At 37.9% G+C, this 22,971-nt stretch overlaps 1 protein-coding gene across 1 annotated transcript; it reads left to right on the forward strand.

Annotated features, from left to right (window-relative positions):
* The first annotated feature begins 777 nt into the window (after positions 1-777).
* Positions 778-19,021, forward strand: eps8l3a (EPS8-like 3a). Its single transcript, XM_058054240.1, has 20 exons — positions 778-1,354; positions 4,456-4,527; positions 4,593-4,666; positions 4,732-4,796; positions 4,864-5,022; positions 8,435-8,584; positions 8,656-8,696; positions 8,767-8,825; positions 8,895-9,028; positions 10,382-10,490; positions 10,558-10,625; positions 10,698-10,772; positions 10,966-11,111; positions 12,930-13,089; positions 13,159-13,226; positions 15,523-15,619; positions 15,688-15,795; positions 15,925-16,010; positions 17,643-17,778; positions 17,869-19,021. The coding sequence occupies exons 2-20, from the start codon at positions 4,463-4,465 to the stop codon at positions 17,878-17,880; spliced, it is 1,812 nt and encodes a 603-aa protein (XP_057910223.1). The 5' UTR covers positions 778-1,354; positions 4,456-4,462; the 3' UTR covers positions 17,881-19,021.
* The last annotated feature ends 3,950 nt before the right edge of the window (positions 19,022-22,971 follow it).

Genomic DNA, 22,971 nt, shown 5'->3' on the forward strand with positions numbered 1-22,971 from the left:
AGTAGCTACCCTATACTGACAGATATGGCATTATTTCATGCTCACACTTTTATAAAATATATATGAATAAATCGTGGTTGAATATGACCTGTTATTAGTCAAAAATATGCACGTTTAATCAAATTGTACGTATTTCTGCCAGAATTATGTATTTTCAAGCATAGCAAGAGCCGGAACACATTTACTGCGACACCCACATTAGCAACGAGTGTTTGCTGTGTCGTAAATGCTTAATTTCCCCAAATTTATGGTGACTATATGGCAGTTATTTTGTCTAGAGGGCTCGAATAATGTTAAAAATACAATTAACTGGTTTTCTATGCTATAACCACGAAAACATTCAATTTGCAGTCATCCCTCATTGAGAAAACTGACTGCATTGATGATGGTTGATGATGTTTTGTCCGGGTGTCCCCTTATTGTGACAGTATGGCATCGCTGCCCTCTAGCGGCTCAATGGCGTAGTCCCATGCTGGTCATTTAAACTGGCTCTCCGGAAGTACACCTTGTACTTAGTTCCTGAGGGCGTAATTTTTTTTGAAAATGCGCATTTTTTTATCCTTCTCTCATTAAAAAAACAAATAATTAACTGTCACTACTCGAGCAACTATTTTCGGCGTTTTGTTTTGTTTGCAACATCCGGGTACTGAAGGCGCACGTGCACTCAAAATGCTCAGTACGGAAGTGCGCACTATCAATCGAGACACAATCAATGACGAACCAAGAAGTAGCTACCCTTATACTGACAGATATGGCATTATTTCATGCTCACACTTTTATAAAAAAATATATATGAATAAATCGTGGTTGAATACCACCTGTTATTAGTCAAAAATATGCACGTTTAATCAAATTTCTGCCGGAATTATGTATTTTCAAGCATAGCAAGAGCCGGAACACATTTACTGCGACACCCACATTAGCAACGAGTGTTTGCTATGTCGTAAATGCTTAATTTCCCCCAATTTTTTGGTAACTATATGGCAGTTATTTTGTCTAGAGGGCTCGAATAATGTTAAAAATACTATTAACTGGTTTTCTATGCTATAACCACGAAAATATTCAATTTGCAGTCATCCCTCAACCCAATATTGAGGTTTGACGATCGATCACTCCATCGCTGTATCGTGGTTTTCAAAAAATTAATTAGTAAATGATTGGGTGTTTATATGGTAGACTGGTCTATTCTTCGTCAAAATGCTGTATTTTGAAGTGATAAGTAATATTGTGGTCGCTAGACGGCAGTAATGACACAAAACATTTAGACATTAGCATACATGACATGACATTTCTTTCACATTACATGAAGTCAGCCATGGAGTGAAAAAAGATGCTCCCATACCGTGTGGAAGTGGTAAGTAACACTGAAAATATTAGATTTGTTTTTCAATGTGGCCTGTATAAAAGTGTTTATATGGGTGTTATTTTATATCTAGGGGGCTCTAATACTGTTTAAAAAAGATTTAGAACAGGTTTTCTATGTCACAACTACAAAAATATTTCATTTATAAGGAAGGAATCATAATAATAATAATAATATCAATAAAGGAGGGGTTACTGAATACAGCAAAATGGCGACGTAGCGACAGAATGATATATTTGTTGTTTATTACAGTCATGCTAGGTCCCTGACGATGAAGCAATCCATAATTGATCATAAATTGTTTACGCAGGCAGGACACCGATATTAATATTGAAGAAAAACAAATTAAAAGAACCATTTATTTTTGTTTTTCAATGCCACTCTTCAAAATTCTGCTTTATGTACAATTTTTTCTTTGTTTACTTATGTTTTGGTGTGAAATCGGAGGTTTGAAAATGATTATTATAACATTTTTATTATTCTAATCAATTATGAATAAATTATTATAAGTTATTCTTTAATGGCAAAACATCAAAAAGTGATTTATAGCAAAGTAGCAACCAACAAAAGGTTGCAAAATATGTCTTATCAGATGATTAGAAGTATCATAACGCCAGTACATCATCAATAATCGAGGCGTTTTCCGTGAATGTTTAACCGAGTGATTCCTCTCCAGGTGACAGGATAGCAAACGGGCGTGTGCTTTTATTGTGGAGGCAGTCAGCGATTGTGTTTATTTAACATCGGCAAGCCTTTTCAAACTGAACACGTTCATATTTTTCAAGCAAACATACAAAAAAAAAAAAAAGTTAAAAACAAGAAGAAAGCGTAAATGAATTTTGGCTTTTATCCTCACGGCAAAGCTGCAACAATCTGGCAACCTTTGCTCGGGCAGGACGCCACGCCGGGTGAAGCAGCTGAGTTATTCCACACATTATTGTGTCATTCACGCCACGCTGGACTTTGCACTGCTTCTCTTTACGAGTTAGTCTTCTTCGCACTTCGCAATATGACTTGAATTTGTGCCGCACTGGAAATATTCCACCTCGCTAACTTAAGTCAGTCCGACACAAACGGTAAGAAGACTTTCAGTTGGCTTTAGAGACGGAGTATGAGTTCGTGTTTGGTCTTTTGGATCGCTGTCAACGCTAAAGATATTTTTATAACGGGGTGGCGTGGTTCATTTCATAATTTCATAAATGACCAGGTCCAAAGGATAAAAACAAGATTAACATTTAATATTTAGTCATGAATAAGTTTGAATAAGCAGCTTCTCTGTGTTATGTTATTTTTATAAGGATTTAGTAAAATATGTAACTTTATTTTCAATACATATTTTTATTTTTCAAAAGTTAATTGCAAATTATATATTATAAAATTAAGTATAACATATATTTTTTACAACATTTAGTATTTGTTGATATTTAATAGAAAATAAGACATTGAGAATACAAATATTTATTTTATTACAAATATATATATATATATATATAATTTATGTTACAATAAATACCAAAGTTGTTTAAACTTCCAAAGTTGTTTTTTAAATTAATTATTTATTATATTTATTATATATTTATATATATTTATTTATTATATATTTATATATTGTATTTATTATATATTTTATTTATTATACAGTATATATTTTTTATTTTACCAAAAAATGTACTGAAATAAATCGTGTAATTTTGGCTTATTTTTGTAAAATATAATTCAATATTTATTATCAAATGTAGTAATTTGTTAATATTTAATACAAACTAAATAAGCTAAAATACGTGAAATAACGCAAATAATAATAAAACAATAAAATATTAGTTTTTATTATATGGAGCATATATAAAATTTTACAAAAAATATTTTAAAATCCTTATATAGTCAATATTTATTATCAAATGTAGTAATTTGTTAATAATTAATACAAACTAAACAAGCTAAAATAAGTGGCAAGAAGTAACGCAAATAATAATAAAACAATAAAATATTAGTTTTTATTATGAGTATATATAAAATTTCACAAAAAAATTCTTATATAGTCAATATTTATTATCAAATGTAGTAATTTGTTAATAATTAATACAAACTAAAGTTAAAATAAGTGGAGTGAAGTAACGCAAATAATAATAAAGCAATAAAATATTAGTTTTTATTATATGGAGCATATATAAAATTTTACAAAAAATATTTAAAAATCCTTATATAGTCAATATTTATTATCAAATGTAGTAATTTGTTAATAATTAATACAAATTAACAAGCTAAAATAAGTGGAGTGAAGTAACGCAAATAATAATAATACAATAAAATATTTGTTTTTATTATGAGTATATATAAAATTTCACAAAAAAATTCTTATATAGTCAATATTTATTATCAAATGTAGTAATTTGTTAATAATTAATACAAACTAAACAAGCTAAAATAAGTGAAGAGAAGTAACGCAAATAATAATAAAACAATAATATATTTGTTTTTATTATATGGAGTATATATAAAATTTGACAAAAAATATTTAAAAATCCTTATATAGTCAATATTTATTATCAAATGTAGTAATTTGTTAACTAATACAAATGAACAAGCTAAAATAAAATAAAATAAAAAGAATAAAACAATAAAATATTAGTTTTTATTATATGGAGTATATATAAAATTTTACAAAAAATATTTAAAAATCCTTATGATAAATTTATTATATATTTATTATAAAATGTATTATGAAATGTAATACCGTATTTATAAATAAATAAGATCAAATATGTGGAGAGAAGTAAAGCTAAGACTGAATATATTTTATACAATCATTTTATTTGTATTATGATTTAATAAAATATATAATTGTATTATTTTACATATTTTTTTATGTGGCTAATTTGGGGTGGGCAAATGTACGGCATGCTAAAACTGCTCGACTGACGTAAACAAACATTTGCAGCTTAACTGCACACAAACCATTCTCGATGTGTCACGTTAAGCCGCTTTCATAATCGGGCGCCACACTCCAATCTAGCGATAAAGTCACGCTCATAAACGTCCGCGGTACTTTATGACACTGGGAGTGACTGAGCGTGTGCATCCATATCGTGCAGTGTGAGGATGTACAGGAGCGACAGTCCACTTGGCAACGACACCAGCAGCTATTCTGGATCCATCCAGTCCAAGTATGTGACTTATTCTCATTGACACACACATATAGCGGCTAACTTGCTTGTCTTTGCTACCACAGTGGCTACTCGGCCACGGATGAGGTATCATCACAAATGTCGTGTATGTCGAGACCCAGTGCAAAGTCAATATACAGTAAGTAAACGCATCATGTCATTTTCACTGACCTTTTCCACAAACTCCCGCTTATGCTTCCACAGTGCAAAGGAAACAGTACGCCGCCTCCATGAACAAGACCATTAACTATTTCCACTACAGAGTGGAGGTAAGGTGCTAGGATTCGGTCCTGCGTGTGTGCTCTCGTAGCTGAGTGTTGTTTCGCTTGGTGTCAGCATCTACTCACGTGTGAGCTGAATGGCAAGGAGCTGCGAGGCCTTCGGGACTGCGTGGAGAGGCTGAACCTGCTGGACAAGATGGGGAGAGTTTGGGGTCAGAACATGCTGCTGGAAGTCAACGGACCGCATCTGCTGCTCACCGACACAGAGAGCAAGGTCAGTGATAAACGTTCTCATCTCGGATCTCGGAAGGGATCACGCTTTGCTTCAAAATGTCACCCGGCAGCACTCGTGCGGCCTTAGACACAATTATCTTGCTTGTGTTAGACCAGGGGTCTCAAACTCAATTTACTTGGGCGCCACTGGAGCTAGGGTCTGGGTGAGACTGGGCCGCATCAGGTTTTCCAAAAAAATTTTTTTATTAAAAACAAAAAAATTTAAAAAACTTTGCTTTGGTTCCAATTTTCTACAATAAAAGCTCTGATAAAACATTCCACTGTTCTCAAATATCTTAATTTTTATTTTTCTACACAAAATAAGATGAAAAATAAATCAAGAATAAAGAAAATCAATCAATCAATAATAAATAAATATAATAATAATAATAAAAGGGCAAATAATAAAAACTTAAGAAACCACATAGTTGGTGGGTAGACAAATTATTTTTTTTCATATTAAAATGAACCAAGCATTATTAGAGCCCTGTAGACATGACAAAACACGACTATAGTCACATTTATACTCTTTTTATTTACAACATATTGCGCAACTGCAGGGTCTTGAGACACATGCTAACTCGCAAACTAGAGAGCTAGCGACCTAAACGGTAGCCTTCAAGTTATTTCCTTTCAACTTAAATAGCCAAAAACTTACCACTTCCACACGGATAGGGAGGATAACTATTAACAGTTATTTAACCTTTAACATGAATATGAATCAAACGTAATAATTTTTTCTGGGTACATGATACCATACAGCATCCGTATCAAACTTGCGCGGGCCGCACTAACATTAAACTTTCATATCAAGGCGGGGGGCCTCAAACTAGTGTCCTGCGGGCCACATTTGGCCCGCGGGCCGCGTGTTCTTTACTTCAGAACCTAGTACTCATTGTTTAAATACGGTGTTTAAAACAGTAGCTCCTTCGTCGGTGCATTCACAACAAGCTTTTCAAAAACACAGGATATGTATAACAGTATAACAACATAACACTCAGACTCTTACTGAGAACTACACTAAATTCATCACGCGGCAACTCAACACCCCAAAAGTACGCCTAGGAAATCTACAAACCAATACCAGTTTAAAATAAAAAAGACAAGATTTAAAAGTAATGTATACTTCCTAGGTACCTTTTGGGTGTTAAGTTGCTGTGTGATGAGTTTAATGTTGTTCTCAGTAAGATGACACTGTTGTGTTGTGATAATGTTATACACAGTATCATGACCCCCCCTAACAATATCCAATGGGGTGACAAGCTTGTTGTGACGTCACTGATAGTTTGTTTTTGCAATATTACACCTTCATTCTTATAAAATGGTAATTTTTTTATTATGACTTTATTCCCATAAGGTTACAAATTTTGTTCATGAAAAATTAAGACTTTATTTAATTAAAATTACAAATGTTTTCTTCAAATTTGATGTGTTTATTCTCATAAGATGAGAACACTGACTACTCTATGGCATATCCAAAGATACTTTGAGAGTATTGCCCGTTGACAAGCTGTAAAAAAATATAACTTTATTTCTTCTTCTCATAAAATGACATGTTTTTCTCCTTCTATTCTGTCTTTATTCTCATAAGATTAAATATTATTTGGGGAAAAATGTGACCTTTTGTCATAATGGTAAGACATATAGAAGCAATACAAATATACTGAATCCTCTAAAGCAGGGGTCTCAAACTCAATTTACCTGGGGGCCACTGGAGCTAGGTTCTGGGTGAAGCCGGGCCGCATCAGGTTAAAAAAAAAAAAAACGCATTTATTAAAATAATAAATAAATAAATAAATAAATAAATAAATAAATAAAATAAATAAAATAAATAAAATAAATAAAATAAATAAAATAAATAATAAAAACGTAAGAAACCACATATAGTTGGTAGAGAAATTATTTTTTCAGATTGAAATGTACAGTATTAACACTTATTTAACCTTTAACATGAACATTAATGAAACTTAATAATTTGACCCAATTAGCAAGTTAGCATCGTACTCAGTTCCATCTGGGAGCAGCGTGGTAACTTTAACAACATGTTTGATGAGATGCTTTATCTTGACGTGTATTTTCACTTTTATTCCAAATCATTTCCTGATTTAGTACCCGGCGTCATAAGCCTTTAGCTTCATTGCTAATCCAAAGCAAAACAGGGCGGGGTAACAGTATGGGCGGGGCAAAATCATGTTGCGTCCGGTGTGCACACAGTTTTAATTTGTCGTTTCAACATTAAACTTTGGTATCAAGATGGGGGCCTCAAACTAGCGTCTCACGGGCCGCATTTGGCCCGCGGGCCGCAAGTTTGAAACCCCTGCTCTAAAATTTATGTATTTATATATCTATATTTGAAGAGCTTGCAACCAAAAGGCGCTAAATCCATTTTGACTGATTTCGAGAAAATCAATGATTTTTAATTCCGCACATATCAATCTATTTGGTCATCAAGTCTATATTGCAAATGAAAGAGCTATCAATATAGGTCATAAAAATGCATGCTATAAAAATCCTGCACACACCATGTATTTTATATATATTTTTTTTATTTATTATTTTTTTTTTCGGATTTAGCGCCTTTTGGCTGAAATAAATTTGAAGTCACCTTTAACTTCTTCAATGGCATTGTTGTAAAAGAATGTAAGGTGCTTTAATGTGCTATGCTAATAAAATAATTACAACACAGAAGCCATTCTCAACATACAATACAAAATAATTATTATGAATGAAATGAATAAAAATGTTATTAAAAGCAGTGCTCATATTTGACTGCACCATGAAGGTGACAGTGACAAAAATCATCTCATTCCAAACTCTTTACATTGTATGTTTTTTAGTACAAGTAAAATCATGTTTCTCATGAAAGTTGGAGGTGTCAAGGTAGAGTAAAAAAAACTTCCATGTTACAGAATACTGTAAAAACACAATTTGTGTTCTCCTGAATTGCATAACATACTGTAACTATCATACGTGTACTTAATGTACACAAACAAAACAGGATGCGCACTGATACTGGCTTTCTGTATGTGCAGTGCCAATTGTATTCTTCTCTCTGATTGGTCAGATTATCAATAGATGGGAAACTTGGGCCAATCAGAATAAAGAATAAAGAAAGGGATTTAGCTCCTTTTGGTTGAAATCTGAAATGGAAATAGCGCCTTTTTTGTTGAAAGCATACATTTCATATCACTTTTTTTCATATTTTTAAAAATGATTTCAAGACCAAAATATGTGATTTGGATACACATGACAGAGGTCTATTAAACTCATGAAAAACATGCAACTTAGCGCCTTTTGGTTGCAAGCTCTTCATTTATTTATATACACTAGGTATCTAGTATATCTAGGTTTCATTTCTATAGTGGTGTATAGAGGACACAAAGGTAGTCATACTGTATATGATAACGAAACAGGAAGTGTTGGAGTCCATCAATCTGCGTGACGTGGTGGAGCTGAAGGCCATACTGGACACATCGGCGTCCAACTCCCTGCTGGCACTGACGGTCAAAGCCAGCAGGAAGCACACCACCAACGTCTTCCTGTTCCACTGTGAGGATGTCAGGGTGAGAAGCCGCCTTCTAGAAACATCTCTAACCAGCACCATAACGACACACGCCGCGTTCCGTCTTTACAGGCAGACTACGTCCAAAAGGGTCTCTCCCAAGCACGCTTAAGGTAGGCGACGACCAAGTCAAGAAACCTGCTCAGTTGACACTTGATGAGCTTGATGTTTTTAAAACGGCAGCGCACCGCACGAAGGAGCCCAAGAAAAAGCCCCTCGGTGGGCGCCGCCTGATTATAACGGTAAGAACGGGACTATTTAACTATTTAACAGCAGCAGGATTCGTGTTTAAGTCTGGTTTGCCGGCGCAGATGATGGAGCGTACGACACTGACCTGGTTGCGTCTCGGAACCGTGATGACGAGGATGATGTAGAGGAGGTGTCGTCCACCAAAGAAGCAGCGTCGCATCCTCCACGCCTGTACACAGAGTTGGACAGGAATGTGGTAATGTAGTATTTACGTATCTTTACATATTTTTACTTTCCAATCCAATCCCCATACACATAATCCCTCGTTTATCACCGTTATTTACTTCCAGACCCGACTCAAAGTCGGATTCGATAATTAATAAATTGAATTGTTTCATAGTTATGGCATAGAAAACATGTCTTCTAAATACGTTTTTTAAATATTATTAGAGCCATCAAGACATAAAATAACACCCCCATAGTCTACTTTACATGTGTATTACCCAATAAAATAGATATGATCTGAAAAAATAAGACATATTAGACCAGGGGTCTCAAACTCAATTTACTTGGGGGCCACTGGAGCTAGGGTCTGGGTGAGACTGGGCCGCATCAGGTCCCCCCCCCCCCCAAAAAAAAACGCATTTATTAAAAACAAATTTTTTTTAAAAAGCTTCGCTTTGGTTCCAATTTTCTACAATAAAAGCACTGATAAAACATTCCACTGTTCTCAAATATCTTACTTTTTATTTTTCTACACAAAATCAGTAATAAATAAATATAATAATAATAATAAAAAGTTAAGAAAGCACATATAGTTGGTGGGTAGACAAATGATTTTTTTCATATTAAAATGAACAAAGCATTATTAGAGCCCTGTAGACATGACAAAACACGACTATAGTCACATTTATACTCTTTTTATTTACAACATATTGCGCAACTGCAGGGTCTTGAGACACATGCTAACTCGCAAACTAGAGCGCTCGCGACCTAAACGGTAGCCTTCAAGTTATTTCCTTTCAACTTAAATAGCCAAAAACGTACCACTTCCACACGGATAGGGAGGATAACTATTAACAGTTATTTAACCTTTAACATGAACATGAATCAAACGTAATCATTTTTTCTGGGTACATGATACCATACAGCATCCATATCAAACTTGCGCGGGCCGCACTAGCATTAAACTTTCATATCAAGGCATATATATGCGTAAAACGGACATTTTCCGGTATACGCATATAACGGATTTCGCTTATATCGGACAAAACCAGTGGGAACAATTGAATCCGATATATGCGAGGTTTACTGTACTACCATGTCTAATATGTCTTATTTTATCAACTATATTGGGTAATGTAAAAATAAAGGTGACTATAGGGATGTTATTTCATGTCTCAAGGGCTCTAATGATGTGAAACACCATATTTACAAGATGGTTTTCTATGCCATAACTACAAAAGTATTCAATTTATTCATTGCGGAATTTCACTTATCTCGGTCGGGATAAACGAGGGACGACGGTGCCGGTACTGAAACTGAAACCCGGGTAAAAACACACGTACAAAAGACACAACTTAACTTTCCTTGTGTTCTTCCTCCACAGGACATCTTGAATCGGATAGTAAACGACATTGAGATCTTCATGGGCAAAGTGGCTGCAATAGCAACCAAAAATGGAAAGAAAAGAAAAAGTAAAATGAAAAAAGTAAAAGGTAATGTCTGCTAATAATAATCAGTGATAATTAGTATAATTAGTGATGTCATCCTGTCATTCCGTAGCTGGTATGCCCCCTGCTGGAGAGTTTGCGGCATGTCTCCATAAGATCAAATGTGGCTTCAACCTTCTGGTTTGTGCCCTGAAGTTCTCTTATTGACTCCAAAGCTCGGTTTCTTTCACGCTTTATGTTGTCCGTGCCCAGGTGGAGCTGAAGGGAAAGATTCAGAATCCGGATGTCTCGGAATTCATCCACTCCCTGTTCTCCGTGCTAAGTTTTGTACGTCACATGACCACAAATACCACACATGCTTTGTGACGATCCAACCCTAATGCTAATGTGCCTCCTGGAAGTGCTGTGATCTTCCACCAAAAAGCATGCACGCAAATAAAAGCACAGTCACACAGATTGGGGGGGGGGGGGGGGGGGGGGGTCGGTGGGTACCTAATACTGTATCCAATTCCTTCCCCAGCTTGTGTCCCACTGCTCGGAGGAGCTGCCTCCAAGCATCGTAGCTCCTCTGCTGACTCCTCAGTGTATCTGCCTCATGAGCGAGGAGGCCACTGCAGAGGAGGACCGGCTCTGGCAGTCTCTGGGGGACGCCTGGAACATCCCCAGGTGGGACACATCCTCTAGCACAGCACAGCAGGAAAAGTAGAACTTTATTTGTCTTAAAATTGCAGCTTTTTTATGAAAAAAAATCAAGACAAGACAAGACCAAAAAGACAAGACCAAAGACAAGACAAGACCAAAGACAAGACAAGACAAAACCAAAGACATGACAAGACCAAAGACAAGACCCAAGACAAGACCCAAGACAAGACCCAAGACAAGACCAAAAAGACAAGACCAAAAAGACAAGACCAAAGACAAGACCAAAGACAAGACAAGACCAAAGACAAGACCAAAGACAAGACCAAAGACAAGACCAAAGACAAGACCAAAGACAAGACAAGACCAAAGACATGACAAGACCAAAGACAAGACCCAAGACAAGACCAAAAAGACAAGACCAAAAAGACAAGACCAAAAAGACAAGACCAAAAAGACAAGACCAAAAAGACAAGACCAAAGACAAGACCAAAGACAAGACCAAAGACAAGACAAGACCAAAGACAAGACAAGACCAAAGACATGACAAGACCAAAGACAAGACCCAAGACAAGACCCAAGACAAGACCCAAGACAAGACCCAAGACAAGACCAAAGACAAGACCAAAGACAAGACAAGACCAAAGACAAGACCCAAGACAAGACCAAAAAGACAAGACCAAAAAGACAAGACCAAAAAGACAAGACCAAAAAGACAAGACCAAAGACAAGACCAAAGACAAGACCAAAGACAAGACCAAAGACAAGACAAGACCAAAGACATGACAAGACCCAAGACAAGACCCAAGACAAGACCAAAAAGACAAGACCAAAAAGACAAGACCAAAAAGACAAGACCAAAAAGACAAGACCAAAAAGACAAGACCAAAGACAAGACCAAAGACAAGACCAAAGACAAGACAAGACCAAAGACAAGACAAGACCAAAGACATGACAAGACCAAAGACAAGACCCAAGACAAGACCAAAGACAAGACCAAAGACAAGACAAGACAAGACCAAAGACAAGACCAAAGACAAGACCAAAGACAAGACCAAAGACAAGACCAAAGACAAGACCAAAGACAAGACAAGGCCAAAGGCAAGACAAGACCAAAGACAAGACCAAAGACAAGACCAAAGACCAGACAAGACCAAAGACAAGACCAAAGACAAGACCAAAGACAAGACCAAGACCAAAGACAAGACCAAAGACAAGACCAAAGACAAGACCAAAGACAAAGACAAAGACAAAGACCAAAGACAAGACCAAAGACAAGACCAAAGACAAGACAAGACCAAAGACAAGACCAAGACCAAAGACAAGACCAAAGACAAGACCAAAGACAAGACCAAAGACAAGACCAAAGACAAAAGACAAAAGACAAAAGACCAAAGACCAAAGACCAAAGACCAAAGACAAGACCAAAGACAAGACCAAAGACAAGACCAAAGACAAGACCAAAGACAAGACCAAAGACAAAGACAAGACCATAGACAAATCCAAAAGACCAAAGACAAAGACAAGACCCAAGACAAGACCCAAGACAAGACCAAAGACTTTTTGAAGCATATAATTTGTGTAAATATTCTCCCAAAAAAGAGCCTTTTTTGCAAACAATAAAATAGAATTAATTCAGTTTTACACTGTAAATATTTCACTTTCCCTCGTAATATTTTATACATATGTATTCTAATATTCCAAGTACTTTATTCATTTCAGGTTACTACTTTTTTCTCCAAAAACTTTCTTAAAGTTACAGCTTTATTCTCTTTAGGTTCCAGAAATAAATATGACTTAATGATCATAAATATTATTAACATGTCTTACTTTGACTGCCAACAGCACCAAATGGCCCGAGGATGACGAGGACATCCCGACGTACACGCTGGAGTTCTCTGACGGCTGGCAGCCTCCCGAGCTGATGGAGGAACCCGCCCCCGCCCCTGACCCCGCCCCCTTTGTAGCAAGGACACAGGAGGTTCGTCAGCCCCCGTCCAGCCAGGTGAACCCTCATCGTTGGCGAAGTTGTTTCTAAAAAAAAAACAAAAAGACATTTTCTTTCTCTGCTTAGACGACCACCAAGAAGACGACGCCACTTCCTGCATCAGTAACCACACATGCGGCAAGGACACATGCAAGGTCAAAGTTCTTTACAATACTTTGAAGGCCTCGTCGTCCTCATTAACACACTTTAATTAACCAGAACACGTCTAATAACGTCTCCAGTCTAAAATACACGTCAGTCATTTTGCTTTGAAATAGCAAATTTCGGCCATTTTGTTCAATTCGTGGACACACACTAAAGCTAACCTACGCTATTTGTCCAACGGGGACCAGATTTGAGCCAGCGATCTGAGGCGGGCGGTCGATGCTAAAATCCAAAGCATTTCCATTTTCATTGTAGCATGGCGCTAAAGTTAGCAAAAAGAAACCCAGCAATAGCTAGCTAGCTAGCTCCACCAAGCGTGTTGTGTGGGATGGGAGTCATTTTCCTTAATTAGTCACATTCATTCATTCATTCATTTTCTACCGCTTTTTCCTCACAAGGGTCGCAGGGGTGCTGGAGCCTATCCCAGCTGTCTTTGGGGCGAGAGGCGGGGTACACCCTGGACTGGTGGCCAGCCAATCCCAGGGCACATATAGACAAACAACCATTCACACTCACATTCATACCTATGGACAATTTGGAGTGGCTAATTAACCTAGCATGTTTTTGGAATGTGGGAGGAAACCGGAGTACCCGAAGAAAACCCACGCATGCACGGGGAGAACATGCAAACTCCACACAGAGATGGCGGAATTGAACCCTGGTCTCCTAGCTGTGAGGTCTGCGTGCTAACCACTAATCCGCTGTGCCGCCCTAATTAGTCACATGTAAAAATGTTGCAAGCAAAGGGCCACAAAGACAAGACCAAAGACAAGACCAAAGACAAGACCAAAGACAAGACCAAAGACAAAGACAAGACCAAAGACAAGACCAAAGACAAGACCAAAGACAAGACCAAAGACAAGACCAAAGACAAGACCAAAGACAAGACCAAAGACAAGACCAAAGACAAAGACAAGACAAAGACAAGACCAAATACAAGACCAAAGACAAGACTAGACCAAAGACAAGACCAAAGACAAGACCAAAGAAAAGACCATAGACAAGACCAAAGACAAAGACAAGACCAAAGACAAGACCAAAGACAAGACCAAATACAAGACCAAAGACAAGACCAAAGACAAGACCAAAGACAAGACCAAAGACAAGACCAAAGACTAGACCAAATACAAGACCAAATACAAGACCAAAGACAAGACCAAAGACAAGACCAAAGACTAGACCAAATACAAGACCAAATACAAGACCAAAGACAAGACCAAAGACAAGACCAAAGACAAGACCAAAGACAAAGACAAGACCAAAGACCAAAGACAAAGACCAAAGACCAAAGACAAGGGGGCCACACGGTGAAAAATGAAAACTTTGATATTTTATAAAGCTAAGAAGTTCTTTTTATTTCAAGAAAAAATGCATTTTATCTTAACTCAATTTTAGGATTAGGATTGAATATTAATAAATGCAGCGGCACGGTGGTCGAGTGGTTGGCGCGTAGACCTCACAGCTAGGAGCACCGGGGTTCGATTCCACCCTCTGTGTGGAGTTTGCATGTTCTCCCCGTGCATGCGTGGGTTTTCTCCGGGTACTCCGGTTTCCTCCCACATTCCAAAAACATGCTAGGTTAATTAGCCACAGGTATGAATGTGAGTGTGAATGGTTGTTTGACTATATGTGCCCTGTGATTGGCTGGCCACCAGTCCAGGTTGTACGAAGACAACTGGGATAGGCTCCAGCACGGCCACGACCCTCGTGAATATAAGTGGTAGAAAATGAATAAATGAACCACTACATAAGTGGTTAGGTCTCACAGCTAGGAAACCCGAGTTCAATTCCACCCTCGGCCATCTCTGTGTGGAGTTTGCATGTTCTCCCCGTGCATGTGTGGGTTTTCTCCGGGTATTCCGGTTTCCTCCCACATTCCAAAAACATGCTAGGCTAATTCTAATTAGCGACTCCAAATTGTCCATAGGTATGAATGTGAGTGTGAATGGTTGTTTGTCTATATGTGCCCTGTGATTGGCTGGCCACCAGTCCAGGGTGTACCCCGCCTCTCAAGCGGTAGAAAATGAATGAATGAATGAATGAATTAATTCTGGTCGATTGGTTAGCGCGCAGACCTCACAGCTAGGAGGACCAGGGTTCGATTCCACCCTCGGCCATCTCTGTGTGGAGTTTGCATGTTCTCCCCGTGCATGCGTGGGTTTTCTCCGGATACTCCGGTTTCCTCCCACATTCCAAAAACATGCTAGGCTAATTCTAATTAGTTAGCTCACAAGCTAACTATCTAGCGACTCTGAATCATGGTGATCATTTCTTACCTTTTCTCAGGCCGCGTGAAAGGAATCTGCGTCGCATGCGAGTCCGCTACGACTTCACCGCCAGGAACCACAGAGAGCTGACCATCAGAAAAGGCGAAGTCGTGGAGGTGATGTTGCAATCCGTGATGGTACAAAACCCATGGTAGATATCTTCTAACAGATGTCCACACGGCAGCTTCTGGACGTGTCCAAGATGTGGTGGAAGGTGCGGAACGGCGGCGGAGAGGAAGGCTTCGTCCCCAACAACGTCCTCACGGCGGACGAAGAACAAGAGGATGACACGGTGACGACACTAGGAAACTCTCACTCCTGCCCCGCCTGACCTCTAAGCCCGACTCCGTAGTCCCTTTGAAGGTCGTATCTCCTGGCTGAGACGTGACCCTCTTCCTTCTTCTTCTCTCTTCCTTCCCAGCCGATCGGAGACTCTCCTGTCTTGAGCAAGAGGTCCAAACCTGCGGAGGTGAAAGCCTGGCTGGAACACATGGGCTTCACTAAAATGTGAGGGGAGTTTCAAAAGGGGGGTCGGGGGACTCGATCGTAGGGTTCAAACGTTGTTACTCCAACAACAAAAAAAACGTCACACGCTGTAAATGTTTCACTACTTCCCGAGTCTGCACTCTGAGCATCATGGGAACTGTAGTTCTATTAGCCATCAATTAGCCACATCGCAAGTAGCGGCTTGCCACGTGTTAGCTGGAAGGCTACGTTCCGTTTCAGACGATGTGTTCGTGTAATCCTGCCAGCTAACTTACTGACTAGCTTAGCAGCGAGCTAACGCAGTAGCTATAACTAAAATGCAGTTGTTATTTAGCTAGCGAGATGGCTAGCTAAATAACTATGCAATGATAACAGACCAATAACAGCAACAGACAACAACAATTACAGTAAAAGATAACAATAACAGACCAATAGTCAGCTAACTAGCTTGGGAGCTAATTACCTATAAAGACAGACTGATAACTTCTAAACGTGGGAATTAACTCTATAGCTAGCTAGATAGCTTGCTAGTTACAATAAAAGATAACAACAGACCAATAGTCAGCTTACTAGCTTGGGAGCTAATTACCTACAAAAACAGACTGATAACTTCTCAACGTGGCAATTAACTCTATAGCTAGCTAAATAGCTTGCTAGTTACAATAAAAGATAACAGACCAATAGTCAGCTAACTAGCTTGGGAGCTAATTACCTACAAAAACAGACTGATAACTTCTAAACGTGGGAATTGACTCTATAGCTAGCTAGATAGCTTGCTAATGAGCTAAATAGCTGACCGATAGTTTGATGGGTCGTTTTGGTGCTATCATGCTAATTAGCTCGATAACCACCAAGGCTACTGTTTGATGATTGATTTATTGTGCTATGTGAGTGCATGCGTGCATCAAGAAGGCCTTCTATGTAAGTAACTAGATTGGTAGCTAATTAGCTTAAAGGCAGATTGATATTTTCCGAACTCTGGAATTAACTCGTTAGCTAGCTAGATAGCTTGCTAATGAGATAAATAGCAGACTGATAGTTTGATGGGTCGTTTTGGTGCTATCATGCCAACTGACTTGCTAATTAGCTTGATAACCACCAATGCTACTGCTTGATGATTGATTGATTGATTGATTGTGCTATGTGAGTGTAGCTAATCTTAAATCTTAAAGACAGATTGATATTTTCCGAACTCAGGAATTAACTCCTTACCTAGCTAAATGAGCTAAATAGCAACAGATAGTTCGATGGGTCGTTTTGGTGCCACCAAGTCAACTAACTTTAGCTAACTAACGTTAGCTTGAGCCCTCTAGTCGATAAAAGTTAAAGTGAAAGTTAAGTTTGCGTGAGAGCGCGGGAACAATGACATATTTTGAGAATTCGCCTCCATTTTTTTTTTCCACCAGTCATATACATATACAACTGTTGCGCAACTCTGATTGTGCTATGTGAGTGTGCATCATGAAGGCTTTCAATTAGAAACTTTTGCACCGAAATGCATTGAGCTAATAGACTGAGTCTAAATGTTCTAACAATACAATGCTAGCTAACAAGCTAGTGTAGTTTTGGTGTAATCCACTAACACGTTTTCTTTGAGCAAGGCATTACAACCACGTGTCAGTCGAACTCACGTTTCTTCTTCTTCTTCTGCAGCACCGTGCGCTGTCTCGGCGTGCTGAGCGGCTCCATGCTCCTGAGCATGACCCGGGAGGAAGTGAAGACGGTGTGTCCAGAAGAAGGGGGGCGCGTCTTCTTCCGCTTACAGGCCGTCAGGTCCTCCATCTTGGCTGTGAGCGAGCACGTCTTCTCTTTCCGCATCGAGAGCCATAAGGAGACTTCTTAATAACTTCTTGTGTTTGTCGTCCACTCATCGCTGCAGGATTCAAACTGAGCAACGTTACCGAGAGAGACCAGAAGAAGACGCTCGCATTTCATACGCAACGTTTCATAACATCTCACAAATCAGTGGTGTGCCTCCAATTCATTTTATTCATCTACTAGATGAGTCCAGCTGAAAAAAAAAACTTTTGTAATTTTTAGGTTAAGTTTTTATAGTATCCATGCTGTGAGCATGTAGTACAGGTACAGTATTTTTGAAGTATTTTGATCATGTGACGTATAACATTTCACATAGCAACATAGAAAGGAACACTACACCTGTCAAGATGTCACTACCCAATTAAAGTAGTTATTTGGCGTAAAAATGTTCATATCCATAATAATAACAATGTCAAAATAGATGCCTATTATTAGCTATTTTTCTATCTTTCTAAGAAAAAGTGTATTCATGCCTCACATAAGGATTAGTGGACACATTTTTTTTAAAGTGCAGCTTTCCTTTAAGCTATTCAATGGTGAAAATAATCAAATGAAAATTGAAGCACTATAGTACACAGTACTCACGTCATTGCTGTTCCAAAGGAGTCCTGCAGATGTCGCCACCGTGCGTCTGTGGAATGGTGATAATGCTAAATGTGATAACTAAAGTGTTACGAACGTCGGTGGGCGTTTATATACGTATTTATACGTATTTTTTACGGCGCTATATGTGTATTTATTTGAATTTTACAAACACACTCAGATAGTACTACAAAGAAAAAGAAAAAAAAAACGCTTTAATCGATCTATCTTTTAGCATTAGCATTCCAAGTCCCCACTGGAAAAGACGGAAGTGTCTTCTTCGTTGGTTCAACCAACCGCTTCAAGCTGTCGACATCTACTGGATGAAAGTGGAACAACAACTATTCAATTTTAATGTAATACTTTTTAAAAATGCTAAAGTGTATATATGCTCAGATTTTAATAATGTACTATGTGAGCTACATGGCCCAAAAAAGGGGTAGTGCAAAAATAAAACAATTTGCTGCTAAGGAAATGACGACACACATAAAACCTGTTTGAGCAACTACAAAATAAAAGAGGTGAACTCCGGGGACCTCTAGTGGACACACAGCGAATTACAGCAAGAGAATGTGGTGTTGTGGTGTAACATGTAAATAAATGATACTGAATCTCAACAGTTTTCATGAATAAACGTGCTTTATTTGAACTGCTTCGATATAACATCTGTAAAAACAGGAAGTTTGTATTGTGAGTGGATAGTGTAACTTAACAACAGACTAAAAAGGGAGGCAAAATTGAGCACAATATGTCCAGAAAAAGTGAAATACAGTTCAGACAAATGGAAACACTGAATTGGTGCATGAGTATGGATGCTAAGAAAATACACTTTAGAGTGGGTGGCTAATGTGTTGCTAGTTGATATTGATGGATTTTTCTATTTGTCTGAACACATTTGTTATAATGTGAGGTAGGACGTGCTACGTTTAGGAGGGATATAAGTAAAAAAAAACAACATTAAAAGTGGGGCGGGCCAATGATAAAAATATATTTTATATGTATGAAATGATTTCTATCGTATCACTGAGCGCATCATAAAGTGCAGAAGCTACGGAGAGAATGAAACGCTGCACTGATGGACGTACTTTGTGGGTTTACGTCAAGCAGGGGGTGTCCAAACTTGTCAACCGAGGGCCACACACGCAACACGTAGATGTGCTAAGAGCGTCTATTTATTTTAAGAAATACAAGTGAAAAAGCACACTATTCTCTATTTTTTTATATATTTATTTTTTGATATAACTTTTTCCCGAACCTCATTTTCCAACTTTATTTTGTATTCTTTCACATATTACTTTTTTCTGTAATATTTCAACTCTATGCTACAAAAATGACACAATTTTGCCTCATAGAAAGAACTTATACTCATAAAATCAGGACTTTTTGTCTTAATATTTTGACTTTATTCTTTGTTTTTTAAATTTGAGAATTTTTTTCAACTTTCTTGTAAATGTTCTGCTCATAATTACAAATTTATTCCCATAATATTTTGACTTCATTCACGTAACATAGTGTTAATATTTCAAAATGTTATGTTATTTGTTTTGATTGGTTGTCATATTATGACCTTTACAAAAATCTTTTTTCTTTCATATTTTAACTTTATGTTCACTAAAATGACATTATTTTTCCTCGTAAAAATTCACACTTTTCTTTAATATACATTTTATTAGTTCATTCTACAGGAATAAAGTCTAAATATTGAGAGGAAAAGGTTGTCGTCTAATAAGAAAACTTAAAAAAAAAAAAGTAATTTAGCATAAATTTGAAGCAGGAAAGAGAAGAGGCGTAATATTAGTTAGCTGTTAGCCGGGATAGGCTAGCCCCTGCAACACTAATGAGGACAAGCGGCATAGAAAATGAATGAATATGACACATTTTTCCTTCAATTTTTTGATTATCTTAGTTTTCTTGTTCAGTTATATTATTTTTAAATGTGCAGTAGGCCGATAAAAAAATAAAAATGGCCCCCGAGCCGCACTTTGGAGACCTCTGATGTGTAAAATGAATGTACGGTGATCAAGTGTTGGACTTAATTTGCAAAATAAACGGTGTAGTAAGACGCTACACATTAGAGAGGAGAACATTTGTTGTTTTTGTCTCCCCCTGCTGGCTTCTTCTAAGAATGCAGCCATTTCTTTGACTGAAGGGAAGCGTATGAATATGAATAAAAGTCGTGTACTTTTTTTTTTTTTTTTTAAATGACACCTTTCTATATAAAGTCAACAGTGACTCACGTATACGGGTACCGGTGTCTTTGCGGCACATTTGCAGTGCATAGTTTGCGTTTAGCTTGAATGCTACAAAACAAAATACAGACGACAAGGGTTTGCAGCGGGAAGGGCGTTGGGCATAATAACCATCCATGGGGGTCGCAGGGAAAAAGTGGAAAAAGTTGGGAATGGCGTCCAACTGATTCTTCCACGCGTGAGATCGGAGGGGCCACTTTGACATAAGAAATATCGTTTAATATATCTCATTATTAGGGACGTCTGATAATTATCGATACCGATAATTAGCGGCCCGATAAAATCGGTTGATATCGGTATCAGATTTTTTTATCCCAATCATGAAAACTGAAATAAAAACTTCCTTATAGAACACAGATGATACGTTATGTTACACATATCGGCATCAGCTGATATCGGTATCGGAAATTCAGTGTTGGACAATATCGCCATATTGGTTTTGGTCAAAAAAGCCAATATCGGACATCCCTACTCATCATTAATGAAGAGATACACAATACATTTAGTTTCAAGCCGATACCGATATACCGATAACTGATTTTTAAAAAGTGTACTGCAGTTAATGCACGTCTGGAGGTAAGAAGGACTTGAACAAATTAGGATTAAACCAAGTGTACCTGTTGGTTTGCCCCAAATCAAATGTAATATCATTACTACGAGCACATCACTACTACCAGGAGAACCAGAGTATAGAGGGGAGGGAGCTGCCTGCTGTGGCCCAGCAAGGTGCACCGTACTCGGGCACACACGCCAAGCAAGCCGGTGTGGCTGGATGACAAGAGTGTTCACTCTGCATTGGTTGGATCAGAAATGAACACAAAAGCATCAAGAGTGAGCATCTTCTAAACTGTTAAGCCTCTTTGTGCTAGCAGTTAGCAAGCAGATGCAACAGTCGACGCTTACCGGGGCGCTTGATTGGCAGCGTGAATGTTAAACGGAACAGCGTGAAACGGCGAGTGAAAGAAGACATGTTGGAGGACGATATCAGCAACACAGGTACATTGCACCTTAGTACCCTCTAGTGGCTCAAATGTGACATGACACAATTATATTTCAATGATAATCTTTTTTTTGGACAATATTATCGATTTTTTTTATATATATATTTTTATTTTTTATATTATCGAATTTTTTATATATATTTTTTAATTTTTTATATTTTTTATATTATCAATTTTTAAAATATTTAATAGCATAATTATCATAATTATCATCAAGCTCCGGGTGCTGTTGCCATGTTGACGTGTCAAGGGGCTGATATGATGTTTTTCCCCCATCCTCATGTGTATTTGGTGCAACTATTACGCTAAATGAGTTAGCACGTGGCTGTTAGCATCACAGGCAGGGGACAAAAAAAGAAGCACTTGATTTGTTCACCAGCACAGCACAGGTAATCTGTATGACATTAATAATAATTCATCATATCAGCCTCCACAACTATTTACCATATGTGGGGGGCCGGTAAAAAAAAAAAAAGTCCCCGTACCGCAGTTTGGACACCCCTGCTGTAGCATGAGCGCATTCTGTCATGAATGTGCCGTGGCTTTATATCACTGCTTGCTGTAAAGAAGTGAAAACGTCATCATGATTCATGCTAGCATGCAAAAACAAAATCAGCAACAAAAGACTAAGTGGAGGATTTGAACGCGTGCACTCATGACAAAGGCACCGTGAAGTCCGCGTGTATACGTATGTACAGTGCAGTACAGATGCATGCAGGGAAATCAATTTTAGCTTTGACGTTTGTGCGGCTAAGATAAGGAATGAAGGAGTGTGGGAGCGCCACTTCGTGATGGCGGCGGTGAGGTAAACGAGCCGTGTTGCTTTTTTTTTTTTTTTTTTTTTAACGCTTGAAATCCCACAAGAACTTGTTCGTTCGTTCGTTCGTTCGTGCTGCGTGGAATGCATGCAGAATCTTCGGAAAACTTTGCTGTGCTTTGAAGCATGAAAACACGTAAGACTACCGAGCATGGATGGATGGATGGATGGATGGATGGATGGATGGATGGATGCTCGCATATAATGGCAGCGTCTCTACCTTGGGGGGGGAAGTGGGGAGGGTTGTGCTAGCTTGTGTTGCCCCGCCCCCCCAGCTGACTTTCATGCTGTCGCCATGAGGGTATATATACAGTATGTCACAAAAGTGAGTACACCCTTCACATTTCTGCAAATATTTTATTATATCTTTTCATGGGACAACACTGAAGAAATGAAACTTTGCTACAATGTAAAGTAGTCAGTGTACAGCTTGTATAACAGTGTAAATTTACTGTCCCCTCAAAATAACTCAATACACAGACCTTAATGTCTAAACTGCAGGCAACAAAAGTGAA

Source organism: Doryrhamphus excisus, chromosome 18, assembly GCF_030265055.1.
Source record: "Doryrhamphus excisus isolate RoL2022-K1 chromosome 18, RoL_Dexc_1.0, whole genome shotgun sequence".
In the NCBI taxonomy this organism is placed as follows: Eukaryota; Metazoa; Chordata; class Actinopteri; order Syngnathiformes; family Syngnathidae; genus Doryrhamphus; species Doryrhamphus excisus.